The sequence below is a fragment of the Besnoitia besnoiti genome, chromosome VII, assembly GCF_002563875.1.
Source record: "Besnoitia besnoiti strain Bb-Ger1 chromosome VII, whole genome shotgun sequence".
In the NCBI taxonomy this organism is placed as follows: Eukaryota; Apicomplexa; class Conoidasida; order Eucoccidiorida; family Sarcocystidae; genus Besnoitia; species Besnoitia besnoiti.
The window spans coordinates 896,085-923,829 of NC_042362.1; the positions used below are offsets into that span (position 1 = coordinate 896,085).

Below are 27,745 nucleotides of genomic sequence, written 5' to 3' on the forward strand. Positions count from 1 at the left end.
CAAGACTGACACAGCGCAGACGAGGACGCCGCGAAGTCCGCTCATCCTTTCCTCTTTGCCGCGTGTTTAGACACCCCGCAAGACGGGGGCGCGGCCGCGTAGATACGTCTGCGCTGCCTGAGCGTCCGCAGTGCGCGCACAAGCCGCGCAGGGACAAGCCCGTCAAGCAGAGGTATATAGACGCAAGCGGAGTCATAAACACACGCACGTGGCGTGTCAAAGCCTAAATCCTAGCCATTCTGCAACTCGGAAAAAGCAGACAGCGTCGCGGACCCGCGACTTCTTTCCTCTCCCAGATTTCCTCCCTTTCTAGCGCTTTCGGCCAAACAAACCGCGGCAGGTCGACCTCGCCGCCTTCCTCTCGCCTGACGGTCCCTCCTCCCTCGCGCGTGAGCCATCCTCACGAGCTCTCTTTTCCCCTCCTCTTCACGCGCCGCCGTCTCTCCTCGCCCTCGCGTTCGCCTGTGCGCCTCGCAAGTGCCCCCTCCCTACCCCCCAAGGCCTTTCCCGCCTCCTCGCCTGTCTCGCTCTTTCGGCGCTCTTCCTTGCGTCTTTTTTCACCCCTGGCAGAGCCACTGGCCGCCTCCTCACGCAGGTGCCCTCGGAATTTGCGCCTCCCCCGCGCCGAGGTTCTCAGCGCCTTCGCCGCCGCAGAGGTCTCCCTCCGCCAGCAGCGCGGCGGTCGTAGGGCCGCAGGGCGAGTCATCAAGGACTTGCGCGTGCGCCAGCTCCTGCGCGAAGAGGGCTTTGCTGGTCTCGAGCCTCAGCTCAGCCGGCAGCCGGTCAAAGTACAGTGGCGTGAAGTCCTGGCCGTCCTCAAACAAAACGACGTCCCACTTCAGGTGGATCGCCCGCTTGAAGTGCTTCTAAAAACCACACGCCACGCGGAGAAAGAGAGAGGCGCGTGCACGCACTGACGCGTAGCCTTCCACGAGAAGGCTGGGGAACCAACACCGCGCACCGCCGGTATTTCTTATTCCAGGGCACGCATGCATGCCCCCCCCCTCCCCCCAGGCGAAAACAGGTTCATCCGCAAGCAAGGAGAAGTTAAGGCGCGAGAAGACGCACGCCCCCGCAAAGCCTTTACACTTACGCGACGACCTGTTTGCATACCTGCACACGGAGTATACCATCATCCCTGTATATACAATTGTATGTATATTTTTGTATTTTTTTCGACACGGCGCGTTTGCGCCGCGCGGTCTCCATGAATGCTTACCGGAGCTAGCTTTCCGCGGATGCCTTCGGTGAGAATCACGTTGTTGTTTGAGACGAAGAATCGGATTCCGTCGCGCATCGCGCGCTCGACGTCAACGTAGATCGCCACGTCGTTCGTTTGACGCATGCCGCTGACTACTCCACATTCGCACGGGAGCCCAGGCGCGAAGTCTGGGGAGAAGTCGCGGAGAGCACGAAAGAGAGACGAAGAGATGAAGCACTCCAAGCGAAAAGAAAGGCGAAAAACGCGAATGCACACCTGCACTACAACTGAAACGCCGAAGAAGGACCCCCAGAAAAAGACACGTGTGTAGCGGACGGAGATCTGGGCGGACCGCTGATTGTTTTACCAACAGAACTACTGCAGAGACAGACGCAGGGACGCATGCACGGCTTCAGTAAAGCGAGTCAGACTCGAATCGCTGCGCGTATTTTAATACGTGTTTATGATACAAAGTTCTCTATGGCGCTGTGGCATGCCGCCCCATCGACTTCTTCCCAGGTGGCGGCTCTGCGTGTGCGTGAGCAGCGCGGGGGGCGCTGCGTCTTCCTCTCTTCCTTAAGCTTACGAATGTGGTTTCGGTGCATGCGACTCAGGCCCACGGTGCGAATGGCTAGCCAATTCTTCATGTAGGTGCCGTGGACGCATTTGGGGATCTCGGCAGGGTCGCGAATGCGGCGGAGAAGCAGCTCGCTGGAGATGTGGCGAATGGTGTGGCCCTGCGTGGCGCGAAGCAGCCAGCGGTCGTTGATCAAATGCGGAGTGGCCGACGACGGGAACGGCGGGGTGCCTTGGAACAACGAGAGCTCGTCTTCGCTCCCCCCCCGCGTGTCCGCAGAGAGCACCGCCTTCCTCGCCATCCCCGAAGACAGCGGAAAGATCTTCGGCGTCAACTCACTCGAACGCGACGGAGGAGGCGCGGCAGCGGATGCCTTGGGAGCCGGTGGCAGCCGCTGCCCTGCATCGACGACGAGAACGGAGTCTCGCCCCGCGTGCTCAGGCTCTCTCGGGTCGTAGCAAATCTCGTATCGCCGCTTGAAGTTTGACGCGACAACCTGAGCGGAAAGCCAAGGAACAAGCGGCAATCCATGGAGTAAGAAACCGAGGAGCCGCAGGAAAGGAAAGAGACAGGAGCGATCTGTGAAGACGGGGCCTCTAATGCACACCCTGCACGCCTCCCGTCACCTCGCCCTTTGGTCTCCTCCCGATAAGCACAGCACGCAGGGTAAAGACCGACTGCCCCTGTGACTTGTGTTTCGGAGCCGCTTTTTCTCTTTTCTGGAGCCTCACCAAGTAGATCTCTTCCCACGTGACGCCCTTCATACACTCGAGTTCAAGCAGTTCACGAATGCGCACGTAGCCGTCTTCCCTCATGGGGAGCTTGAAGAGAGGTGCGCCGTGCCTCAGAATGAAATTCAGCTTTTTGATCAACAAGTAGCTTCTTCTCTCAAAAGGAACGCGCCCTGCACTGCGGGAGGAAACCGACGGCGAGGCCGAAGGAAACGACAGACACCCCTGGTCTGCCTTGCCGTCTCCGCGCCCCTTCTTCTCGCTTTCTCCGTCGCCGTCGCTTCCAACGCCGCCGCGCATGTTTGAACCTTCTGCTTCTGGACGAGGGCTTGTCTCCCCGAAGGAGCCGTGGGAGCTCCTTGCCAAGCGCGGAGATGCAACCGCGGCCGAAGGCGCGAGCGTGGGAGAGTCTGCGCCTTGGCGGCGCGACGCTTCGTTGCCTTTTTCCTCGGCACCCTTTCCTCTCATTTTCGTTTTGTCTGGCGCCTGCAGGAGGACTGCGCGCGCTCGCGAAGGCGGCAGCGTCGCAGGAGGCGGTGGCGGAAGAATGAAGCCCCCCAGATCGACGACGCTTGAGCGCGGAGTCTGTGAAGCTGAAAGCAGCTGCGGGCTCTCCGCACTCGACTGCCCGAGTCTGTCGCCACTTGTCTTCCGCGAGGGCCCTCCGTGCCCGTCATCGCCTCCTTCGGGGCCTCTCTGAACCCCGCCCCCTCCGCGTCGGTCCTCGCAGATCACGGAGGCAACAGAGCGTGAGTCTCCCTTCTCTCTCGACCGCGTTTCCTCTCCCTCTCTGATCTTCTCCGTGCCCGCTGCGCGCGCCGTCCGGGGACCGGGAGCTCGCAGCTCCTCTTCGCAGGCGTCGTCCCTTCTCCCTCCTCGCTTTCCCACGCCTCTTCCATCAGCGGCCTCACGCCGGGCTTCAGCGAACGATGCGCCGCCGCCAGCCGAGCCGGCAGAAGAACTTTTGCGCTTCAGTTCCGCGGTGACGCCGCGACGCGGCGCGTACGCAGGAAAGGGGTGCGCGCCCGCGAGCGGAGGCACCACAGAGAAAGAGGCGGACCAGGACAGGTCCGGCGACGAGGCCGCAGACAAAAGCGCAGGAGAAGAAGGAGGCAAGAGAGGCGATGAAGACGAGGACGAGGACAGCAACGGCGACGCGGACGAAGAACAGTACGTGGAAAACGACGTGTGCGTCTGCGGGGTGCCCGTCAATCCGCCGCCGCGGGGCGGCGCGTCTTTTTCTTCGTCGCTCCACGACGGAGACATGCTCTCTTCGGGAGTCTCTCCTTTTCGCAGCCGCCTGGCTGCGCGGCGCTCTCTCTCTTTTCCGCTTCCGCGTTCTGCCGACTTGTCTCTCGCCATCTCTCGAGCTCGCATCCACCGAGCAGCTCTCTCCCTCGCCATCGCCCGCGCATCCGCGCGCGCTTCTTCTTCCTCTTCTTCCTCGGCCTCGCTCCACATGTCTGCCTCTTCACCTCCGCTCCCTTCGCCCTCCCGTTCGTCCTCGTCGGATGCCACGCCGTGCGCGCGGCGCCCGCCTCCCCGGCTCCTATTCGCCTCGTCGTCCTCTGCCTCTTCATCTCTCTGCATCACTGCTGCCTCGACCTCATCTCTTCGTTCTTTTTGCCCTTCTCGCTCCGCGCGCCCCGCCTCAGTTGGCTCTCGTTTGTCGAAGGGGCAGTGAGACAAAGCGGCAGACGCCCACGGCGCGGCAAACCGGTCGGAAGAAGGAGACAACGCAGACACGCGATCTCGCGAGCTCTCTTCAACCCCAGTCACAGCCTCCCCAGCTCCCGCATGCGCAGCGGCCGCCTGAGTGGAGAATGTCGACTGCGACACGCACAGCGACTTGGCTTTCTGCCTCTGCGCCTCCACCCCCACACCCGCCGCTGACACGTCTGCCCTGCCTCGGTCCGCGCCAAGAGAGACAGAACAGGCGCGGCTCTCTGTGGCGGGTGACTCCTGTTCACTTTCTTGCCCTGGGGCATTCACTCCTCTCTGCCCTGCCTCCTGGCTCCTCTCCTGCCTCCGCGGCGCTGGCGGCGCTTCCCTATACCCTGAAACCCCGTCGGCGGCCTCTCGTTTCACCTCGGCGAGCCCTTGCGCGGCTTCATCGTCGCGCTCCGCTTCCGCGCCTCGCTGTCCCCCTTCTTCACTCTCTAGGGCTCCTCCGCCCTCCGTCCACTCGACACTCCCCTCGTCCCCCACTGCGTAAAAAACCCCCCCGATAGGGTCATCTCCGCCTTCATCGGAACCGAGGACAATCCCCCCCGCCGCGGCGGCTGCATGCGCGGTGACGGCGGTCACTGCGAGAGTCTTGACAGGATCTTCCTCGCCTTCTTCCAGCAGAACAGAGGCCGCAAGATGACTCGTAACTTCGTGGAGTCCCACCGCCGCGTCTGCCGCTGCTGTCTCTGGCCCTTCGCCTGCCGTCCCCTCGTCCTCTGGACAGGCGGCAGACCTGGCCAGCGGCGCGTCTCCGCCGGCCTCAGCTTCTCGCTCCTTCCCCCTCGTCTCCTCTCTCTTCTTTGCCGCAGGGAGCAGCACCATGGCCCAACTCGCGTCCTCTTCCGGCAGCAGCGCCGGGGGCAGCGGACACGCGAGGTCAGAAAGTGAGACCGTCGAGCCCTCGGTTCCAGGCAGCACGCCTGGAGGCCAGGGCGCCGCAGCCAGCGCATTCGCCAAGGCGCCTTCGCCGTCTACGGAAGAAGACGGAGCCGCGCCACTCCTCTCCTCGCACGTGTCGCAGAGTGGAAGCGATCCCGCGTCACGAGGCCAGCCGCGACAAAGACACGGGACGGACGCGGAAGAAGACGAACCGAAGGACTCACCAGGCAGCGAAGAAGCGGAAACGACGTCAGACATTTGCGAGGACGAGGCGGATGGCTCAACTCCCTCACGCTGACGCGAAGTCCAGAAAGAGGAAGAAGGCGACGCAGAAGACGAAACTGGAGCTGCGGAAGGCGGAGCGGGCAGACTCGAAGCAGGCACAGACGGCGAGCCCTCGCCCCCCGGTTTCTCCCTCCGGGACGTGGAACTGCGCTGCGCGCCAGACAGCGCATCTGCCTGTATTCCGTCCACTGTTTTCGCTTGCTCATCTGCGCCCGCACAGACGGCAGACGACGGCAAAGACGGAGGCAAACACGCCGACTCCGGGATGGCGTCCCCCCTTGCGGCGTCCAGGAGTCCCTGGCGGACAGTGACTGCCGCCTCCGCCATTTCCTTCTCGCTGTCGCGCCCTTGCTCTCGTGCTTTTCCTTCCACCGCCTGCGGATCCTCGGGACAGTCCCGCGCCTTTCGCGGGGCTCGGTGAGTCGGTACAGCCGCCGAAGATGCTGATCTTTGCCCGCTGGGGAAGCACCCCGCTGGGGGGTGGAGTAGCGCCGCGCTGCTGCCATCGCGCTCACTCTCTCCTCTCTTCTGCTTTTCAACTGTATCCGGCGGAGAACCCGAGGAAGGCCGGAGTGGAGCCGAGGCGGCGGAGGGCGAAGACGGAGCCTGAGGGGCCGCGCGCGGCTCGGTCGCACGGCAGCGCGCGGCTTCCCGCTGAAGAAGCGCGAGCAAGTGAGGAGAGGGCGCCGCGAGAAACCAGCGCGGCCGCCGGAGACTCCCCGCGTCTTGAATCGGCGCCAGACTTCTACCAAGACAACACAGCGAGGCGCACGCCGCAGTCCGCTCCTGCGCACGCGAAGACGACGCCAGAGAGGCAGACGAGAGGGACGGACTCGCTAAACAACCGTGCGATGAAGACAGACGAGAACAAGACTGCGAAGACGGAAGCGGCAGAGAGGAGAAAGTAGAATGTGACGAAGAGGACGAGGCAGCTGGCGGCGCAGTCGAGCACAGTGAAGGCATTGATGAGCACGCGACAGCAGAACCCGACGCAGACAACTCGTACTCGGCCGTATGAAGCGTTTTCGCGCTCGCCGAAGACAAGTGAGAGAGTGAGAGGTCGGATGCCGAGGACAGCGAGGTCCAAGAGTGGCCATCAGGCGAGGCGCCAGACCCCGAAAGGGAAGAGGACGGCTGCAGGTTTGACAAAAAATGTTTTTCCCCTTCCATCAGTGCCTTCTCCACACGCGAGTCCCGCTCTCCTTCTTTTCTCAGTTGCCGCGGACGCATCGTGTCTGGCGTCTTTCCTTCCATGCTGTTCAAAGGTGGGGCGAGATCGAAGCACGAGTCCACGACAAACAGACAGCGGCGCGGCGTCACACCAAGCCGCGCCCTCGGCGGAAACCCGCGCGTCGCGCAGAGCGAGAGCGGCAGCTAGATGACTCACTGACGGGAACTGTGCGTCACAGCGACAAGCTGACACACTCTAGACCACGCAGATGACCCCCTAGAAAAGTGGGTCACCGCCGACCTCGTTCCGCGGTTGCACAAAAGAAAACGCATCACAGGCGGCCCCGCGACGAAGCCAAAAACAAACGTACATGCCGCGCCGAAAGGGAGAGAACGCAGCGACTGCAAAGGCGTGGGAACAAGGTACGCGGCAGAAAGGGGGACGTCGGCAAAAACACATGCTCAGAAGAGCACCGCTGGAAAAAAGGCACGGGGGCGAACGTGGGAGGAAGTGGCGGGTCACTCCCTCACGAAAGCTGCCCCCCCCCGAAAAGGCAAAAACAAGCAACCATGGCTTCCTCTCGGCACAAAAGCCTTCTCTACGCTAGCCTTGAGGCAATATAGAGCAATAAGAACACCCACAACCAGAAGAAAACAGTAGTTCCTCTCACAAAACTCCCGACAAACTGCAAAACAACACAGAACAAAAGGTCACCGAATACCTTCTCACGTGAGGTGTCTGGCTCCCCGGGCTGCCACAATACATGATCTGTGCTTGACTTCTCCGCTCTTCCCGAGGCACCGCTTCCTTGCTTCTTTTTTTTCTGCATGGGCAGGGGGACATGCCGGAGGGCAACAATGACAAAAAGCAGGCGCTAGTTTTCCGCCTCTCCTGATGACATTTACGAAAAGTCTACGCAACCGGAAATAGCTGGACAGTTCTGTGCCAACGATTGCGGGGAAGTACACGACCTCTACACGACCCACGATACTTTGAAGAACGATCACTGAATTCATTCGCCTATTTCCCTGTCTCTCCTTTGTTTCTTTTCGTTTTTCCTTTGTCTGTCATGCCGCTCACAGCCTTGTGGGAACACAGTCGAGCGAGACAGCGCAAGTCGCGGGCCTTACCGCTCGCGCGCTGCGGCAGAAATCGGGAACTTCTTTTCAGACGGCGGAGGGAAAAAGAAGGAAAGACCCCGGTCCGCCGGATTTGGGAAAAGGTTCATGCTCGTTCATCAAAAGACGAGAGCGTAAGGAAGGGGGGCGGTGCTCGTCTCCGATTTTGTGATGTCGCAGCGCACGCTCACGCGTCCATTCCGCTGTATCCGCGCCCCCGATTGAGCTCAGTCCACGATGACGGGTTACAGCACTATGCAATCGTTCTGATGCTGTACTGCTCTTTAGGTATGATTTCGCTGAACACTACATCATTGCAACCGATCAATCTCATTAGGCGTGCCTCGCTACGTCGCAGCACTGCAGAAATGCGATCCGGCCTGGAGAAAAGGGGGGTTAGGGGTCTCCAGCGAGGAAGCGAGCGGCGTGCTGGTCTCTTGAAGAGACGATTAGCCACCTCTACCGGCAGCGACTGATTTCGTCACTAAAATCAAGGGAGACTGGCATGCATGCTCAAGAGCGGCACTCGTTCCTGCTCCACCCACTAGAGCGCCGCTGTCTACTGATGGTAGCACACGATAGGCAGCTCTCTGGCGCCACGGCGACCGGCTGCCGTAACAAGCTGTTTCACATGGTCGTCCAGTCCAGTAAGCAGAGTGCCTCTGTAGACGGCTCCAACTCCATGTGTATTTCCTGTGCCTGGGATTCTATACGCGCGCCTGTCGGACGGCGCCAGACTCTTGCTTCACTGGAATACATTTATAAGCGTGAAGCGGGACAACGCTGGCAGCCCGCAAGTGAGAATCGCACTGGCTCTCAGCGGCCTTGGTTTGTAGTCTGACTGTCCACTGTAGAGCGCCCTTGCGAGCATCCCGTGTGCAACTACCTTTCCATCGTAACCTCCGCCACGCGGGCCCGGCGGGACTATCGAGCGTTCGCACCTTACTCAACACCATCCGCTGTATGCTCACTTTCCACCTTAAACCCTAAACCAACGAGTCTAGATACACGTCGTGAGAAAAGCGCGTTCAGGGCCCCTCGATGAAGTGTCATCTTAAATTTGAGTTTTCCCTTAAACTGGTGCGCACAAGACCAATGACTAGGGTGCTAAGCTGGTCTCCCGAGCGCGTGCCACAGCACGGCGGAACAACACTAGGACAGTGAGTGGATCGAGGACCAGGGCCCTCCTTTGTACAAGTCTACCCGCAGAACACCCCGTCACTGCGTGGTCTATACGCGCGAGTCGCGTGCGTACGGCACAAGATTGAACAAACACAGCTCCCTACGCATTTGAGCGAGGAGGCGCAGATGCGTCTTCGCCAGAGAGCACGGCACGTCCCTGCTCTATGCATCGTTGTCCCCGGAGACTTGCCGATTCTGCATGAACCTGCTGTAGTTTTGGAGAGGTGCCATTTTACACCAAATAGCAGTTGCGTACCGACTATCCCGTGAAGTGACGACAGGCATCCGTGGTCAATTAATTGCATTCAGGCAAGCTAGGGATGATGGCCCGTGCGACGTTTTGAACTAATGCGCACAGCACAGGCGCTGAGAATCGCTCTGGATTCCCGCCCAACACGTCGGCCAAAATGCAGCCTCTGCATTCGGCATTCAATCAGCTGGAGCCACTCGTGGACGGCGAGGTGAGGCGTTCCTGGGATACAGTCATGCAGAACCGGGTAAGCGAGAGCTGCGGGAAATCCGAAGTTGCCTCCTGCTAAGGTTGCACAATACTCTACATGCTCCGCCACCGCTTACAGCCGCGTACGACAAAGCAAGGCCTGCACACACTACGGTGACGGGGTGCGTCTCAACCCGTGTCTGTACCTTGTAACTCAAACAAACATTTGACGCGTACAGGTACGATTTCACCTTCTTGGCTTAAATTTACGTGGAGTCCGAACGAGAAGCCTCCTCGACGTCTCCACTGCACACCCTTCAGTTGCCCCCTGTTTTACCGTACGTGGGCCCGCTGCACTTGCCTGGAAGCGCTCAAACACATATACAGTTTGCGTCCCGTGGAAAGAAACAGTCCAAACTATGGCACTCGTCGGTACCGGCTCTCCTGCCACATGATTCTGTCAGCCGGGAGTGTACGTCTATACTACTTTGAATGGACCTTTCACGCACACTGGGAAAGGCTACCGGTAGTCGCGGGCGGCTCAAATCCACGAGAAGCCGTGGACTACTGCCTGTGCGCATGCCCGGTCACAAAAGGTGACGCGTAGCCGAATCGAAGACGAGAACACCTTGCTCAGGCATTCTGGCACTCAAAGCATGAGCCCACCGTCCTCGTGTGTGGCTCACTCGCACGTGGACTAGCGACCGCTCGTCCATGCAGCACAACTTCGCACAAATTGAGAAACTTCCGTCGGTTGGTCTCCCAACACTTTTAGCTGTCTTAAGCCCTCCCCGGCCTTGCTCGGCGTCCTCCACAACTGCAAGTTCCCGAGAGGCAAAAAAAGTGACAGGGCCAAAGCACTGAGTATTTGAGGGAACGGAAACATTCTCCAGGCATGTAAAAAAACGGTGTGGAGTCCCACATCTAGCACTAACTGCGACACAAGACGGGAAGCCGCAACCAGCTCTGCAAAGAGTTCCATTATGCGAAAGCACCACCGATGCCCACGCGTGGGTCTATGTCTGGGAGCGGTATGGATTTGGCCTAAATAATGCTGAAGCGATGTGCCACTGTCTGCATTTTGCAGAAAAGATTGAGGAGCTCCCCGTGCCACCTATCGTGCCACTCAAGAATTCTCTGTTACCCCATGGTTTTCTGCATCTCCGCAGCACATCACCTGCGACGATAGTCAATATTCGTTCGCTCGTCACCTATTTTCCCGCGCTACAAGCCAGCAACTAGACAACGAAAATGCAGAAGGCGTTGCGTACGTTGTCCTCGACGGTGGTGCCAGGGCTCATGCCAATTTTTAACGAAATGCTTGTAACTGATGGTTTATAGAACACCAGGATACGACGCCGGGTAGCTGAATGTGGACGCGCAAAACATCGTTCTTTACTCAGCTTAGTACCGACCAAAACCAATACGATGCGTCATTTACACCAAGGCTTATGTGCAGAGAAGGTCGCTAGGTAATACCGGTTGGGGAGGTTGACATACTGAGGTCTCTTGCCGTATTCGGTTCAGCGTTGGGCTTGAAGCTGGCTTCCGGATTTGAGTGAACGGCACCAAACCACAATGCTCTGCGTTCGTGCAACAAACGTTGGCACACTTCTGCCACAGATCAGAATGTGAATGAGTGTAAACATATATGCATATTCACCTAAGTGGCGAGCCCGGGGGAAAGTAGCTTCGTCGCATGATACACCCGTGGTGCGACGGGTATACGGGTTTAGGAGCCAGTCCTTCACCACATGCTGGATCCCCCAAACGAAACCACCGTGATGCCACGCATCCACCCGAATGGTTCCCTAGCGAATTCTCCTGCTGATATGACGGTACTATTCGATTCAGTCGGTCGAGCACAGTCTTGGCTGCGACTGCGGTGTGCCGTTTTTCTACATCTGGGTTACTCGTTCTCAGATTTTTCTTCTTCCAGAATTGCCGTAGTTCCCTTTTGCGAGACCTCTCCACTACGAGTGCCGACCTTTCATAGGCTAACGAACTCACATTTGCGTGCGCCTTTCGTGTCTTCCCTCCTTGTCTGCAAATTTCCCGCGCGTCATTCTCCAACGCAGACATATATCTCTACCAATGAAATGAATGTCTTTCCCTTCCGAACGAGACTGAACACAGGTATCTCCGTCCTCATACTTGCTTATGCAGCGTAGCAGAACATCTGTCTTTCTTTCTGAAGATTCCCGTATCGTGTAACGGTCGAGCCTCCCGAGCCTCTCCACCAATGACTGGCGGAAAGGGAGCCGGGCACGCAATGTTACGTCTTCGGTTGGCTTTTGTCCCAGGCACAAGACGCGACAGACAGCTTCCTGCCTGACCAGAAAACATACCGTAACGGGGAACTGTTACACGGAGGACGCCACGTGGGTGTGCGGTGTCGGACACCTCTCAAGCCATATGTCGCTGCCTCTCTAGGTTCCACCCTCTTAACACACATGAAATGGCTGCAAGGAAGCTGTTGCACGGCAACAAGAGGCCGGTCCGTCCAGCTTAGTAGGGCGCGACGCACTACCGACAACTGAAAGACATGCCTGCCAGATTGCGTATCCGAATAAAGTGATGATAGCTTTAGACAACCACCACCCCACTAGAGAACTTCCAGCGAGAGGAAGGTGCTTTCTTCCGCGTCCCACGTATTCGGTGTATCCCCGCACTAGACAGTGCAGCCACCGACAACCGGCAGGACCAGGGACATGGCTGCAATGAGATGCGAACATTGCGGTATCCCACTCGCTTCTGGGCGTGTGGCGGATCACGGTGTGCGAAACAAACCTGACACAGGGATCGAGGACAACAGGATGGAAAGTGAAAAAAACTGGACGGTACCCATGGTCCACATCGTGTTAAAGAGATCAGCTTCTAACAAGGACGGCATTCATTGTTAGTTCCAAAATGAGACCGGGCTTGACCAGGCGCGTCGAGGCCGCTTTTCCAGTTGTAGGCCAACAAAACTGCTGGCGTCAGCACCGCCGGGTGACCGCACACGAACGGCGATTCCGAACCAGCTCGGGGTCGTGGGCAACCGCAACGCTGACTGCCAAAACATCCTTCTTGCTGCCGCCGGGTGAGCTGCACAAGCGTGAGGCCATTTGAGGAATGCGGAGTTTGAATATGTACCCGAGCTCAGGCAATGGTCACTCTTGTTATTGTGGAGATAGGTTCCCTCTGCCCTCATAGAGGAGCTATCGGCTGTTGAGTGTAGAGGGGACCACTTCCGCAAAAACTCAGTCACAGGCCGAATGAAAGAGGCTTCCTCACGGGAGAGCTCGGCCTTGACTACTACGGGGTGTTTCAAAGTTAGGTTTACGGACCGACTGCTATGTTTCGAAATAGAAAGGCCGGCGACTACCGCCGAACGCAGACGTGGCCTACTAAAGGCGCACACGTTTAAGCGCCCACCACGCGCATCGGCAATCTTTCACGCCAGAAAGCGCTTTGCCAGGTGTCATTATTCCTTCCATTGAGGCGTTTCGAGACCGGAGGGAGACGCTCTCACTCCCGTCGCTGTCAATATCTGTACTGACAATCCATAGCAGGAGCAGGATTAGATTTGAACCCGAAGAGCGGATTGCCGTCGAACCCTTTGATGCGAAAAATCTTGTATGCTCACCACAGGCGACCATTCGTGCCGAGCGGGCTTTCGCGACAGAGAGAGAGAGAACCTCAGGGCGCGACGGTTCCTATTTCGTGGTCACGGCCAGCTATCCCGCTGTAGTAGACGCAGATTTCACTACGATGCGATCCTAAGTCGGCAATGGATCCACACAGCCGGAATCCATGGAGTGAAGTGGAGCAGCTATGTATACGACTCTGTGCACATTTGGAACGGACGGTGTCGGTGACTTTGTCTTTTGCGCGACACTGCTGAGACATTATATGCCATGATTCATGCGGTGGCCAAATGTGGGAGCACGAGGGTGCAACGCCACGCCAGCCAGGCAATTGATTGCAGTCGTCGGCTCGTCGACGCGCCCTTCGTATTCGAGCGACCGCCGTAATTCCATTCATGTACAGCGTTTTTCCGAACGTAACTGTCGATGCATCTGCGACGCCGTACCTGTATACAACTTCCGGTACCTACTAAAATGGCTGCCGCCCTCCGTGGTAGAGCGGTTTCGTCTTTTCACGCTTTACGAGACGCAGGCGATAGGTTTCCAGAATGAATTCCGCTCTACAGTCCGCTTTCATGCGTTCTCCGGGTGTACAACATTCTTCTCGTTTTATGGATCCACGGAGAAGAGTAAGTACAAACAACAGCGCCGGTGCACTGGTGCTGACCGAAGCTCACGGCTATCCGAAATAAAGACCTTTGGGCAACATGCATGGTGGTGTCCCAATGGAGTATCATCAAGGGCAGCCGTCCTATAGAGAAGACACTCTCGGGCAACGATCTTGCCCAGGCGGGTGAATGTCTCTTGCCGCGCTCGTCATCCGTAGTGCGCTGCGTTCGGATGGAGAAGAGACGCCGCGAGAGAGAGTGCGTTTAAGAAGCTGGCGTCTGGAGGCATGCGACAGCCCCTGTTGCGCGTGTACGTACCTGCCTTTGCAGATGGTGGGACTTCCGCTTCATCACACTGGGTGGTGCGCCCGAGTACTCCGAACGAGGAGGCCAGTTTGCTAGCTGCCCTCGGAAACGCGCACTCTGGTCCCTTTGGTTGTGCGACAAAACGGATAGCCAACTACACCACGACGAACTCAAGAAAGCTGCGAGTCGCCATACCGGAGTCGCGAGCGCACCGCAAGCGAACCGCTGTTGGTTGGCGGCCTGAATCCGTGGTAATGTGAAATGCCCCTCGACTTCACACTCGAAACCGGAAAACATTAGGTCATATCTGATTGAAACTGGGTCCCGTATGATTCAAAATGGGTCCCGTACGACCCCACGAACTGCGTTCATGCGCCGGCGGTGCGGGCACTCACGAAGTGGACAGCGGGAGCCGACGAAAAGAGTATGCCTCAAAAGCCATGGATGTCACAGCAAGTAATCCGCGATTCGCCGCTCAAAGCTTTAGAAATTTTGTAGAATTTATCGCAGAGGCCATGGCGCGCAAGGCGCATAACAAATTGCTCGTCGTGTGTGATGAGAATCAACTGGAAGCTCGTGCTCGTCCGTCGCGCCTCAACTAAGGCAGCAAGAGCCTTGGCCAAGCTCTGAAGTAGAGACGCAGACAGCGGAAGTGCCATTGTGAAACAAAGCAAATCAGTGTTTGCGCAGGAAAGCAGCAGCGACCGCAACTGGCGGGAGGCTGCCTGCAAGGAGGCGATATATGCGAACCCGGGTACGCCCGAAGACGAAGCAGGGCCAACGAGGATCCGGGAGAGCACCCGCGACTCTGATGTAGGACCAACAGCGTGAAACAGCTGTGAACGGATGGAAGAAATTGTGATTCTGAGAGACAGCTTCTCCGATCTGCGTCGGCTACCTCGTGATACCACAGTGCCTGACATAATCAAGGAATGCGGACCGTCTCCCCGATCCACACGAGCGCTGGCAGCATGCGTTGCGTTGACTCCACCGTCTGTGCTCCACCTGAAGCTTCCTCGTTCGTGTTTACTCCGCCCACCCTCCGTCTTGCGCACCAGCTGCCTACCAAGCTCTCTGACAAGCTGCCAGCGGGGTGTAGACCCTGGAAGCCGGGCATCGGCGGATCGGCTACACGCGCAGTTCCTACATCCCCATTCAGTGCCTAACACCTTCTCAGCGTCTCCTGCGCAGTCACGCGAGCCGCCGCGGGGTTCTCACCTCGCAGTTGTATCTGTCCAGGTTCGTGGTTGGCTCGTCGAGAGCGAGTACCCCGCAGTGGACGCAAAACGTCTCGGCGAGAGCCAGGCGAACGATGAGCGACGCCAGAATTTTCTGCCCCGCTGAACACCGACCTCGCATCTCCAGCTCCACACTGCCTTTAACCATGACGAGACGGTAATTGTAAGACCTCTGTCCAGCCGCGGGCGCCGTGGCGGCAGAGGACCCAAAGATCGATAGCGCCGCCGGCGAGGCAGTCTCTTCGGTGTCGGAGCGAACTGAAGGCGCACACAATCACACGTACACAAACTCTGCGAAAGCCACGCGAACTCCCGCGTGTGCGACAGAAGCCTCGCACATGCAGAGGAACGCAAGGGGGCAGGTCAACAACACCGAAGAACCGGGGAACCCTGGTAGGGATGGAGCGAGGCAGAAACGCGACGTGACGTAGCCAGAAGAGGACCGATGGATAGGATCGGCGTTTCCACGCAAGCGAATTCCGCGGGATGAATTCACCACGCCTCATGGATGCAATTCCGGGGGCTTTGCGCCCTCGGCGCTCCGCACACACCTAAACCGCGATCCCCTTCTCCGGTGCCTGCTTGCAGGCGCTGGCTTACTTGCTATGTAGTCGATGTCGTGCCCGGTGTACATGGTCTGCCACAGCTCCTTCATAGTGGCGTTTATTTCTTGCATCTGCGCACAAATACAGACCCCCCGAGAGTCTGCATCCGCCTGCCAGTGGCGATTCTTCTTGAGACGCTTGCACACGCGGCAGTCCACGTCTTGGCCACTGAAAAAGCCGGCACTCCTGTCATCTGCCGGCGACGCCACATGGTCAGGCGCCAGGGAGGAGCGGGAGATTCATTCAACACCCCATAAAGTCTGGAGACGAGCGCGTGCTACGAGCGCAGCGGCGCACGCACGCGTGTAGGACGCTGAGGGAGGTTCTGAGCTTGTTCCCGCCGTCCGCACCACACTCCCGTCACTTGCACGGATCCAAAACGGTTCGCGACTCGGCTCCGTCTGCTTCCTGCATGGAGTCTCCTCGCGCCAACTCGTAGTTTACAATCCCCAGAAAACGGGCGCTTGTACATACACCTAAATATACCATTTTAGTGTATGTGTTAGAGAAAGTCTAGCTCTAGGTGGTATCTGACTAGTTTCGTACCCTGCGTATGAAGAGCCTCCTGACTGCCCTAGACAGCTACACATGTCAGAGTTCACTGCCTTAGTACGTGCAAATGATTCTGCATTGGATGTGCGTTCAGGCCGAGCGGCGTCTGCCGCCAGTTTTCCCGCTTCGCAGATTGCTGTCGCGCGGCCTTGCCTTCATGGAATGGTATTTCATCAACGCCTTGTCAAGTGCCCGGTGGTAGCGGTCCAAGTCCTTTGTCACCATCGCCTCCGTCTCGGCGTCTACGAGAGCTGCAACACACAGGGGGACGCGCGGCCGGGTGAAACGCTCACTCGTGCCGTCTGAATGGCATGGGAGATCGAGCGTCACTCATCCGTCGAATCCGTCACCGGACACGGCAAGCAGCGCTGAGGTAAATCGTTCCCATGCTTGCATCCTCCGGGGTGGCGCGGTTCCGGTTTACTTGTCCCAAATCTAGCACAATCCCCCGCATATCCAAAAGCTCACTCCACGTAGGATCTGGAGCTTTAGGAGTTGGGCTGGCTGGCGTTCCTTCCCCTGAGGCGGCTACAGAGCGTGCGCATGCGTTTCCTCTGTCCGCTTCCTGTTCAATTTCGCCGTGGCCCTACCACTTCTGTATTTCTCTTCGACGTCCTTGTACACTGCGGAGCCTGCGAGTTCAGTTTCGATTTCTTTAACGCGCTCTCTGCGGGTCATCAAGCTTCCCTCGAGTCGAGCTCTCGTGTCTTTTTCCTGTTCTGTCTTGCGTCTCAGCGCCTCAATTTCTCTCTCCAGCTCGTTTTCCGATTCGTCTTCAGGTTCGGCTCCCGCTGCGTCTTCCGCCCCTGGCCCATCAGCGGCGGAGTCCCCTTCCCCGACGCCTCCCCCGGGGGTCTCCCTGCGCCTTCTGCATCGATCCGCCCGCAGCTGAGCCCCGAGTTCAGCTATCCTCTTTCGCTCCCTCTCGATGTCTTCTTCCTTGTGGAAGAGCGCGACTCTATTCTTCACGAGCGCGAGGAAGCGCTGACCCCGTCCACAGGCCGTCCGCTGCTCTTCGCGCGCCTTCTTCATCCGGCCTAGCTGCGCATTCAACTCTTCGCGTTTCGCCCGGAGCTGCGTGAGCTCCGCGGTCACTGCGGAACTCTCTCGCGCACGCGTCAGCGCGACGTCCGCCTCAGCGATCGCTCGCGACGTCTCTGAGAGAAGCTCCCGCTCTCTGGAGGAGCCACAACATCGCAAACCACCGGGACGCGCGCGCACAGACAGCGAGATGCGATCACAGCAGACCTAAACTGAAGGAACCGAACAACGAACGCGCGGAAACATGCAGCGCATTGGGGAACGCGGACAGCCCCTGCGAGACGGAGGCGGCAGCCGGGGCGGTCGCGGCCGCCTGCCGCGCAGAAACGACGACACGCTTGGAGCGATGTGCAGCGCTGCTTTCGAGCGCCGCTGCTCACCGCCGGGCGGGGAGGGGGAGGGGGGGGAGGAGAGTCCGTGCGGGACTGCGACGGAAGCATGAGGCGCGTTTCGAGGGCCAACTGGGACTGCAAGCCGCGTGGATCCCGCTCGTGAAAAACGCCGACTCAGAGAAAACGACCTATCGAAACGTTGCACTAGTCCCTCTCTCTTACTTTTGGATGGACTTGATTTGTTCGTCGAATTTCCGAAGCGCATCCTCGACACGTTTCTCCTCCGTCCGGAGGCTCGCACTCGCCTCTGCCGCACGCTGTTGCATACGCGCGAGTTCCGCCTTCTGGCCGGGTAGCTCGCCCTCTCTGCGTCCCACGGCAGTAAAAATGGAAAAACCCGTTTCCAGTGCATTTTCCTTAATGTAGAGAGATAGTCCCATGCATTACATACACACTAACACCAAGGCGGCGACTGCCAAAGCCAAGCTGCAAACCCAGCCTGAATTCCGCTCGCGCGTATGCCGCATCCCAATTCGTGGCGAGCAAACTACATATGCATATATATATATATATTCAAATATTCAGGCGGAGCCGCGTAGATGCTAGCAGCCGTAGGCGAGACTCCAGACTGGGGCTAGCATCCGAGCAGTACGCCAGAGGCAGTCTCCCACGGGCGTGACCGCGTTCTCCCCGAAGACCGGCAGGGCCGTAGGGCTGAGTCTCCGCCGCACGCAGGCCTCGCGCGAGTCCGTGCAAGGCCAGCGGCACGCACACACACACGTGGTCATGGACAGGCGCATGCATACGTATCCGTCCTCGCCGGACGAGGGGCGGAGATATGGATACGCGCCTCTGAGACAGAGGTACACGGATGTCTACGCTACACTCAGACAACGGCCTCGAACGAGAAGGGATGCGTCTAGGCACCGACGAAAAACCATTCTTAGGTAGATATCGATACATATACAAAACACGTTCCAGTGAAGCACGGCTCTTTCGGTGGATTTGGGCAGGCGCCTACTTGGCGTAGATGGCCGTGGCATTCTTTTCAATTTGCCCTTCGAGCTGCCGCACTTCCTGCACTTCCCGCTGGAGGTCTTCACGCCTTCGTTTCAGGTTGTCGAGCCGCTGATGCCGGGCAAAGCGCGCCTCGACTGCCGCCGTTAAAGTGGCTTGCGTCTCGTCGCGAAGTGCGTAGACCTGAGCCCGCAGAAGAAAGACGAGGCGTGCCGCGAGTTTTAGTAACACGAGCCCGATAGAAAGCATCATCATGCATCCACCCGTGGCAGCACTGTAGATACAGAAATAGTGAAAAGATTTATTTTTGTATACGTGTGTGTGCACGTACGGATGTGGATAAATACATGGGGATATACGTAGACGTATACTCATGCGGGACGGGGCGTTCCTCCCAGCGGAGCTTCGCTTGGCGCTTTCGGTGGAGTAAGCACAGCACGGCAGCCTGTAGAATGGAGCCAACGTGGGACGCATCCAGGCAAATCGGGGGGGAGGGGGGGAAACGTCGAAACGCTTCCACAGCGTTCCCTCACGTAGGTTGTGGTTTTCCGCTTTGCCTCATCAAGGCGTGGACGACTCCCCGGCCTGTGCGCACCTTGCTTTGTTCATCCTCCAAAGCCTCGAAGGCCTTGTTGATCTCCTCCATGTCAAGAAAAGAGTGGCTCGCGTCTCCACTGCTGTCGACTCCGCATCCCTCCGAGACCGGCGCAGCCGATGAGGCCTTCACCACCGCAGCGACTGCCGCCCGCAGCTGCGCTTCCGCGGCGTCGACGTCGTGCCTGCGAAACGAACAAGGGAAACCCGGCGAAACGGACGAAAAGGGTTCAAAGAAGTCCAGGCGCGCCGTCGACCCGTAGACTCGTAGGCGTGCACATCGCCCGCGCCTGTTACAACGACCTGCCGGCGCAGCGATGTGCCCATTCACCACCGTGACGTGGCATGCACTCAGAGAGACGACAGAGGCAGGCACATGCATACATGTTGACACGTAGCGCTTCGCCATGGCCATCTTGCGGTATGTCGTTTCCCTTTCTCTCGGGGCGGCAGCACGACGAGCTGCTGCCCAGCGGGAGAGAGGGTCGCCAGTCCGAGACTCAGTCGCAAGCGAGCGAGCGGAAAAACTCACTGTGAGACCTGAGGGCGGAGGAAGCTGTGAAGCATTGGGGATATGCGGCTGATACGCGCGGATCGCCAGCACGGCTGCCAGCGCAAGGAAGCAAGCCCCCTCTACAAGATGCGACAGAGAGGAAATCAGGCGCAAGCGCTCCGCCCGACGAGGCAGCCCAGCCGAACGAGAGGAGCTAAAACCTGTGCAAACACATGTCGACTCCCGACGCAACCTGTCTCGCGCTTGCCGCGCGCGGGCTCGGCCCCGGCGCGTCTGCCATCACGACATTCTCGTCTCTTTCTCCCCTGCGCTGACCTCGCTTTTCGCAGTCCAGCCGTCTGCAGCTGGTGCAGCGCGTTGGCGGTCTCGAGCAGCCTTTTCAGGTTTTCGTCGCTGCGCGTAGCCTCCTCGGCGAGCTGCTCGGCTATGCGGACTTGGTCTTCGAGGTGGCCTAGATTCTGGAACACGAGAAACATAAACGAGACACACGGACAACGTTCCCTGCTGCCTGCGTACCGCAGCACTCGCTCCGATGGTCCTGAGCCCGTTTGAGAAAGACGCATAACTCCTTCCGCAGTCAGGGGCAGCATGTGCGCGGGCATCTACACATTCATAGCCTGCAGCTGTGCGCTGCTGCGCCAGAGTTCTCTTCTACCCAGATACTGTGTTTGGCACGCGAGTCGAGCGTCTTGCCCTTCTCGGTGGGATTCGCTGGGCGCTCGCAGTGTGCGGCAGTGCCTGCGCTGCGCGCGCTTCACGTACCTGTCTCAGCATCTTCAGCAAGGCGCGTTTTTGACAGATCTCCTCGTTCTGTTTCGCGAGGGCAGCGAAGAGCAGACGCTCCTCCTGCAGGTTGTCTAGCTGGTTGCGAATCTCCTTCTGACGCGCCTCCGCGTCACGCACCTGCTGAGGCAGAGCCTGCAGTGGGGATCGACCCCGAACACACGCGCAGAATGTCGCCCACGTTCAAAGCCAGGCATCTATGCCGACAACCTCAGCCATGGAACTGAGTATCAGGGCGTGCGGCTGGAGCCGAGACCAGGGCCTGAAATCGGCGAGCACTGGTTGCTTAACAACTCGCCAGACAGGCACCGGCTGCGGCGCCCCAGCCAACGCCCAGCGCGCGAGCTGCGTGACGCGTGCGCCGCGTCGGCGAGTGTCTGACTTTACCTCGACTCTGCGTTCGACTTCTTCTTGGGTCGCCCGCAGTTCCTCTGGCGTGCGGAACTCCCGTTTGCAGAGAGCACACGCGTTGCCGCGTTCGCTCTCTTGCGCCAGCGCGTGGAGCCACCCCTGGGCCGCGAAGGCGCGCGAGCTGTCCGCCGCGGCGCAGGCGTCCTGCGCGCCGGCGTACAGCGAGGCGAGGTCGTCTGCCTCCCGCTTGAGGCGCTCGATGTCTCGGGCAACGTCGGCTGCGGCCCGCGCGTGCCGTCCCTCCTCGTAGACGGCCAGCAAGAGGCTCGCGTCGGCGGAGACCAAGTCGTCCGAGTCCAGCGGCCCGTCGGCCTCTCCCGGCTGCGCCCCCTGCGGCGGAGAGGATGCAGGCGCAGCGCCGCCACTCGACGCGCTTGCGGGCGCGCCCTGCCTCCACTGGTCTCGCGCGAGGTCGCGGGACCTCAGCGCCGAATCCTTCAGCAGCTGCAGGAGGTGCGGGGGCCACGCAGTCGAGCGAAGGCGCCCTGCCGCGTCGCTCGACTCGCCCGGAGAGGAAGCGAACAGCGACGAAGGCGAAGCCGAAGAGAATGAGGCGGCGCGGAGAAGGTTTTGCCGGAACGCGAGAAGCAGCGACCGCAGGGAGGACGCGCCGAGCTCCCCCTGGCCTCTGCAGCTGTTCAACGACGCTGCGGCCGCCTTCTGGTGCTCGCGCGCCTTCTCGCCTTTCCGCTGCTCGGCCTGTGAGGAGACAAAGGCAACTGATGCCGGACAGAAGACACAACGCACGCGAAAGAGAATGAGCCGCTGGCGCACCGCGAGCGGCCAAGTCGCCGCGACGTCTGCAGCCCTGCCGCGACGCGGAGACAGAGCGAGACGTCAAAATAGAAAAAGACGCACGAGAGAGCACAAGACCGCCCCGAGAGCGGAACGATCCGATGCCAGTAGCGAGACAGTGAAGCGTGGCAACATCGAATCGAAGGCTTGGCGTCTCCATCGAGGCGCGAGCATCCACTGCCCTCTGCGCGCAGCCCGCAATGCGCCGCTCGCGCGTCGCCTCCGGTGTCGAACTCGTGGGGTCCTCGACGTCGACTACGGGCCTCCGACCGCAGATCGACATGTTTGGTTGTGCCCTCCCCCCCCCCCCCCCCCCGCAGAGTTCCTCCGTACGAGGCGTGCCGCTGCGGCAGACATGCACGGCTAATTCAGCCAGCAGGCCAGCGTGTGGCTGAGCGTTGAAACCGATGCGCGGCTCGGTGCACGCAGCCCAGCTGTTGATCGCCTGCACGGTTCCCGCCCTCCTCACCTGCCTCATCAAAGCTCATCTCGGTGCTGTGTGCGTCTCCTGCGTCTGCTTTGGAGGCCGCGATCGTCCGCCACGCCGCGACATCGGAGATGAAGGTCCCCTGTCTCTCTGCAACGTCTTTCTCCATTTCCTTGAGACGCTGCTTCGCCAGCTGCAGACTCATCTGCCGCTCGCTCTGCTCCTCCGCAAGCCGCCGCCTCCGGTCCAAGACACCCCGTCGGCAGCGCAGCGCCTGCAGTTGCTCGTCGACACGCTTCAGCGTCGCCTCGAGGTCTGAGGCAAGGGCACAGGACAACGCAGCCGAAGCATACAACCACATTTAGGGTTTAGGGTTCAGGATTTAGGGTAGGTAGCATGCGTGCGGCATGGGTGGAGACAGCATCCACGAAAAAAGACGCTTTGTCCCGAAGGCCGCGCCGGGGTCATAGAACCAGTCTGCCGCTCACCGACTCTCAAGGGAGCCTGGCGTGTCGCCGTGTGGGACGCCGCCCTGTCGACTTCGCCCTCCCTCTCACGTCATAGTTCCCCGTTGCTCTCTTTTTCAGTCACGCCGTGCCGGCTCTCACCTGCGATGCGGGCCGCCGCCGACGTCGTCTCGCCTTCTTCGCGGTCTCGTCCGCGCTCCGCGTCCTCCTCTGCGGTGATGCGCTGCAGCTCGCGCGCCACGTCTTCGCGGGGTCTCTTTCGCTGCTTCGCCTCAGTCAGTGCCCGCGTCTCCTTCCGCAGGTGCGTCAGCAGCTCGTCGCCTGCCCCCACGAGAGCCTGGAGCGCCGCGCACTTCTCCTGCGACTCCACAGGCGACAGACAGACAGTTTCATTTTAGCGACCCATGCGGTTCCGCAGAGCGGGCCTGCATAGAGTCGCAGTTTTCTTTCCTTGCCTCGGTGCGCAGCCGGCACGGTCATCCTAAAGCGCCTCGTGAGCTTGCCGCGAGCAATTCACAAGCCCTGTTCATCCAGCGCCAAGAGGTGTGGCCTTCTCTCGGGCGCGAACCGCGGACGACTTCCACCACAACACTCAGAAGGCCGACGCGCCGTTGCTCCCTCGCATTCTCACTTGGAGGCGATCGCTCTCCTCCTTCATCTCCTGCGCACGCCGCTCGCCTTCGCGAGCCGCCGCGGCTTTCTCGCGATGTAGGCGCTCGAGGTGTCGCTCCACTTCCTCGTGAATCGCGGCATCCGACCGCAACGCAACGCCCTACACGCGCGCGCAAAGCTCGGAGACAACTAAACGCTAGCGAGGCACTATTTGGGTAAAACATTCAATGTGAAACACGCGAGGCCGGCCCTCCACTCTGCAAACGTAGGATCGACCGAGGGAAGGTGAGCAGGCCCCGAACGCGTAACCGCAGGATCGCGCAAGGCGGGACGCCCCTGTGCGGAAGGAAGTGGCTGCGAGGCGCTCCATACGGTCACCCCTGAGGCACCTGACCCGTTTCGCGTGCACGATGCAGGCGTCTCCCGTGTGTGCCCTAAAGCCTAAATGGACGGCTGGCGGAGGTTTTCCTGAAGGGACACTCGCCACCTGAGGCGCGAATCTTGCCAAAGCGTAGACACAGGGCACGGCCGGAGGAGGCGCGCGCAGGCGTGCGTTTGATGCCACGCTAACCAAAGTGGAATAAAGTGTTAAATGTGGGGCTTGCGACTTTCCCCCGTCGGAGAAGATTACCTCTTGGTCTCGGGGCCCGCCCTCTTCAGACGCATCGTCTTCAGCTCCCACCAGTTTGCCTCGGCACCCCCTGAGAAGCGAGCGAACGATTTTCGTCCTCTCTGTCAGCGCCGTCGCCTTGCGTTCCTCCGCGCGAATCCCCTCCGCCGCCTTGTGCTGCTCCGCATGCAGCCGCTCGGTCAGCGCCGCGCTCTCATTCTCGCGCCTGAGCAAATCGCCCTCCAGCGCCGCCAGACGGTCGCGCTTCGCCTGCGCAGCCACACGACGAACACGCCCATGGGGAAGCAAAATGAGCCACTTCAGGTGGACACGCCCCCTAAAAGAGGCAGAGCCCAGCGCCTCCTCAAGCGTCAAACGAAGTTGGGGACGCCTGCACGCGCACGCGAACAGCGAAGGCACACGTCCAACCGAAGATCCGTCGCTTGCTACGAGCATCTAGCCACCCCACGACAAGGCGAATCCTGGCGACTACGACTCAGCCTCAATTGGCGCAGCTACGCGCTCTCTGCTAGCGCGTCATAAGAGCATAAGACGGCTGAGTATCCGAGAGGAGCCTAGAAGAGCGGGCTCGTCTCCTCGGAACGATGAACGAGAGGCCTCTGAAACAAAAGCGAACAGGACTCTGTGAACGCACGGGGGCATGCGGGCCTCTGCGCGACGAGGCGCGAGGCCGATCCTTTCGCTTCTGCGCACGCCTACCGCAAACTGTTGCTCGATATCCTTCGCGAGGTCAACCAGCTCTTGGTAGCCCTCCTGTTCAACAGCGAGTCGGAATTTTTCTTCTTCCTCCTCCTCTTTCCGCCACGCTCGCTCGGCCTCGTCTTCCGCCTCTGCGTGGTCACACGACGACGGACCTTCGCCATCCTCTCGCTGTCTCCTCTCTGCGGCTCTCGCGCGAGCCAGGCGTCGGTGCTCGCGCTCGCGCTCCCTCTCCTCCCTCCGCTCGCTCTCCTGCGCGGCCTTCTGCTCTTCCAACTCCTCCTCAAGACGCGCAACCAGCCTGATGGAAACCTCCAGCTGGCGTCGGACTGCTGCCTCGCGCGCCTGCGCTTCCTCCCGCGCGCGCAGAAGCGCTGCGTGGCGCTCCAGCGAAGCCCCGGTCGACCTGAAGCCGCGCGCGAACGGCCGCACACACGCGAGCGCAACGCGAAGCGGGGGAGAGGTCAACGCGCACGGCGAGACGCAGGAAAGCGGCCGAACGATTACCAAAGTCGAGCGACGCGAAGGCGCAACAGCCGCGCCACGAGGGGACCGACCGCGCCGCCGGACTGGAAACGGATACAGCCAAGTCCGAGAAACCCCCGAAGCTGCGCGCGCCCCGCCAAGGTATATACGCAGCAGGTCTCGCCAAAGTGCCTCGCAGGTTGATGCGAGAGGGGGTGCTGCGCTCGCCATCCGAAATACTCGCTCAATCCTCTGCGCGTACCTTAGTTGCTCCTCCTCCTCTCGCTCGAGAGACTTCGCTTCTTCCAACTGCCGTCGCAGAAGGCGCGCCTGGCGCCGGTGCCCCCCGACGAGCTGGACATCGTGCTGGCGGTCCTTCGCCTCAGCGGCGTGCTGCTTCCTGAACCGCAACATCCGACTCGCGCGGATCCTCGAAATGTGAGGGAGCGTGAAACCTCGCGGGACGCCGAAGCAGCTTCAAAGCTGCGCCCACGCGTCGCCCGCAAGCAATTCCAAAACAAAGAGCGCCCGGCTTGCGGGCAGGCGGTGAGCGAGCAACAAAAACGGATTCAATCGTATATGTGTGCAGGAAGAGACAAGCGGATACACAGAAAGGTACAGAGAGACAGGTGAGAGACGCGCGAGAGACTCCAGGCAGGAAGCACGGGCAGCACCTTCTGAAGGGGACAAATGGGCGTTAAACCAGTTCGCCGTCTCCGGCAAGCGTTCGCCGTGTCGCTCCATCGGCCGATATGAGCATGCGGCAATACAGCAGCAAGTCACGCACGCGGCATCTCCAATCCCAGCGCCGCGTTTTTGAAAGACTGACTGCCTAGCCGAGAAGGCCACTGCATGCCTCTCCGTGCGGGAGCACCCTCTCCGCCTGCGGGTTTTCAGCGGCTCCAAGACCCCGACGTCGGCTGGGGTTCGAACCCTCGCGCCCTCCGCAGCCAGCCCCCGTCCGCAGCTGCTGGCACCTGCAGCGGCTCCGGACGCTGCTGAGCGCTTATTCTCGCTGTCGCGTGTGCATTTGGCTACCTCGTGGCGCGTATGTGTTCAAGCGCCTTGACGTATCGCGTGGCGCCAAAGAGCTGGTCGAATTTCTTCTTCAGTACAGGCATCTCCGAGAGCGGCCAGCAACTGTCCTCCTGGTGGCAAAAAACGACGTGTTCGAGCACTGCGCGGTGAATTCCGAGAAGCCCGGGCAGCTGGACGTCGATGTCTGCGCATTTGTTGCCAATCGACGCCTTCTTGCCGGTAGCCGAGTCTTTCAGCTGAAGATACGGCTCAAGTTGCTGACACAGAAAAACAGCCAGCGCGAACCCGTGCGGGTGGAGGGAGCTCAAAGGCCGCACGGGGGATGTCGACGCCGGGCGCGGGGGACGGGACACGCATATGTTGACAAACTCGTCTTTTCACATTCGTAAGAATTGATACGGGCATGATGAGGCAGCCTTCGGCGTTCCAGGTCGCGCGTCTGTAACTCCCCGCCCGAGCCCCCCACAGCCCCCCCCCCCCCCCCCGCTGGTGCCCCCAAAGACAAACCGGCACAGCTATACTCGAGTGAATTTTGGGTAAGAAGGCGCATGCCGCTGCCGCTTCTGTCGCCCCGCAGCATACGGGAGGCGTTTTTCAGTTCGGGTTCGACTCTGTGCACGTACCTTGAATGTGGCTTTGCACTGCCCCTTGCGGTCGATCGTCTGAGAGACTTGCATGGAGCGGACGACTGTCAACTCTTTTCCGCCCTTGGTGTGGATGCGCAGGCGGACTTGGCCTTTGACCTCCGCAGCGTCGAGCAGGCGAGGGTCGTGGAGCCACCCGCGCCCGCGGTCGACGCACGGCGGCAGCTCGCCTGTCGTCGCGTACTTGAGGCACTCCACGACCGTCTGAAACGCAGCGCGCCCGCGTTCCCAACACACACACACACAGACCCCCCCCCCACACACACACACGCGAGTGCGCTACAGATGCTCTTCACCTAGCGGGCGTGGAGACCGCTCCACCATGCGAAGACAGACGGCGGCGAGCACCGCCGCTCTCGAAGGGGAGAGTTCTGCGGCGGAATGCATCGCTGCTGACACACCCGCGGCCGTAAAAGCCGCGGAAGCTAGCTACGCACAGGGTTTAGGGTGTGGAGGGTGAGCCGTGAACCCTAGACCGTAGAGATGTGGAAGACGAGAACCCGTTCTGGAGGCAGGCCTAGAAACATCCACGTCGTTTTACCACAGCGGCCTCAACACGGAGGGTGAATACAAGGCGCGCCGGCGGCCACGCAGCTTTCTGCCGACCCGGCGATCTATCGCTGGGGCGAGGTCGAGTGAAGGAAAAGCCTGAGGTCTCCCACTTCGCTGAAGCCTCGGCGCATGCGGTCGCTCGGGCTGCCAAAGCCCGCAGTCGCCGCAGTCGCGCGGCGCAAGTGGAGCAGGGAGGAACAACACACAGGAGCACGCAGCGCGGCAGCAGAAGGACCTACCGTTTTGCCAGCTCCGTTGTGACCGACGATGACTGTGAGAGGCTTCTCGAAGGCAATAACCTCGAGGTGATCAGGCGCGAAGCACCTGATGCCTTGCACGCCGAGGCGCTCGAGCGTCGCCATGCTCTAGGCACTTTTGGCGCGGCAGCGGCGTGCTCCACGAGCCACTTCGCTGGCAGAGGCTGCGTGGCCCCCTCCTGCCACGCGAGAGGAGTTGCAGCCTGCAGCCCGAGGA

The 27,745-nt window shown here is 60.1% G+C and overlaps 2 protein-coding genes across 2 annotated transcripts; both read right to left on the reverse strand.

Moving 5' to 3' along the window:
- Positions 1–587: 587 nt before the first annotated feature.
- Positions 588–6,655, reverse strand: BESB_077240 (uncharacterized protein; the record flags this gene model as incomplete). Its single annotated transcript, XM_029366085.1, has 4 exons — positions 588–866; positions 1,220–1,389; positions 1,788–2,274; positions 2,510–6,655. 4 exons carry the CDS (start codon positions 6,653–6,655, stop codon positions 588–590), a joined length of 5,082 nt encoding a protein of 1,693 aa, XP_029217516.1.
- Positions 6,656–14,285: 7,630 nt separating this feature from the next.
- BESB_077250 (RecF/RecN/SMC N terminal domain-containing protein) lies at positions 14,286–27,633 on the reverse strand (the record flags this gene model as incomplete). Its single annotated transcript, XM_029366086.1, has 20 exons — positions 14,286–14,480; positions 15,073–15,350; positions 15,693–15,768; positions 16,403–16,500; positions 16,840–17,426; positions 17,845–17,988; positions 18,644–18,822; positions 19,235–19,418; positions 20,063–20,205; positions 20,510–20,665; positions 20,918–21,660; positions 22,206–22,478; positions 22,772–22,988; positions 23,262–23,402; positions 23,874–24,122; positions 24,573–24,978; positions 25,300–25,437; positions 26,076–26,332; positions 26,699–26,923; positions 27,511–27,633. 20 exons carry the CDS (start codon positions 27,631–27,633, stop codon positions 14,286–14,288), a joined length of 4,812 nt encoding a protein of 1,603 aa, XP_029217517.1.
- Between the last annotated feature and the right edge of the window lie 112 nt (positions 27,634–27,745).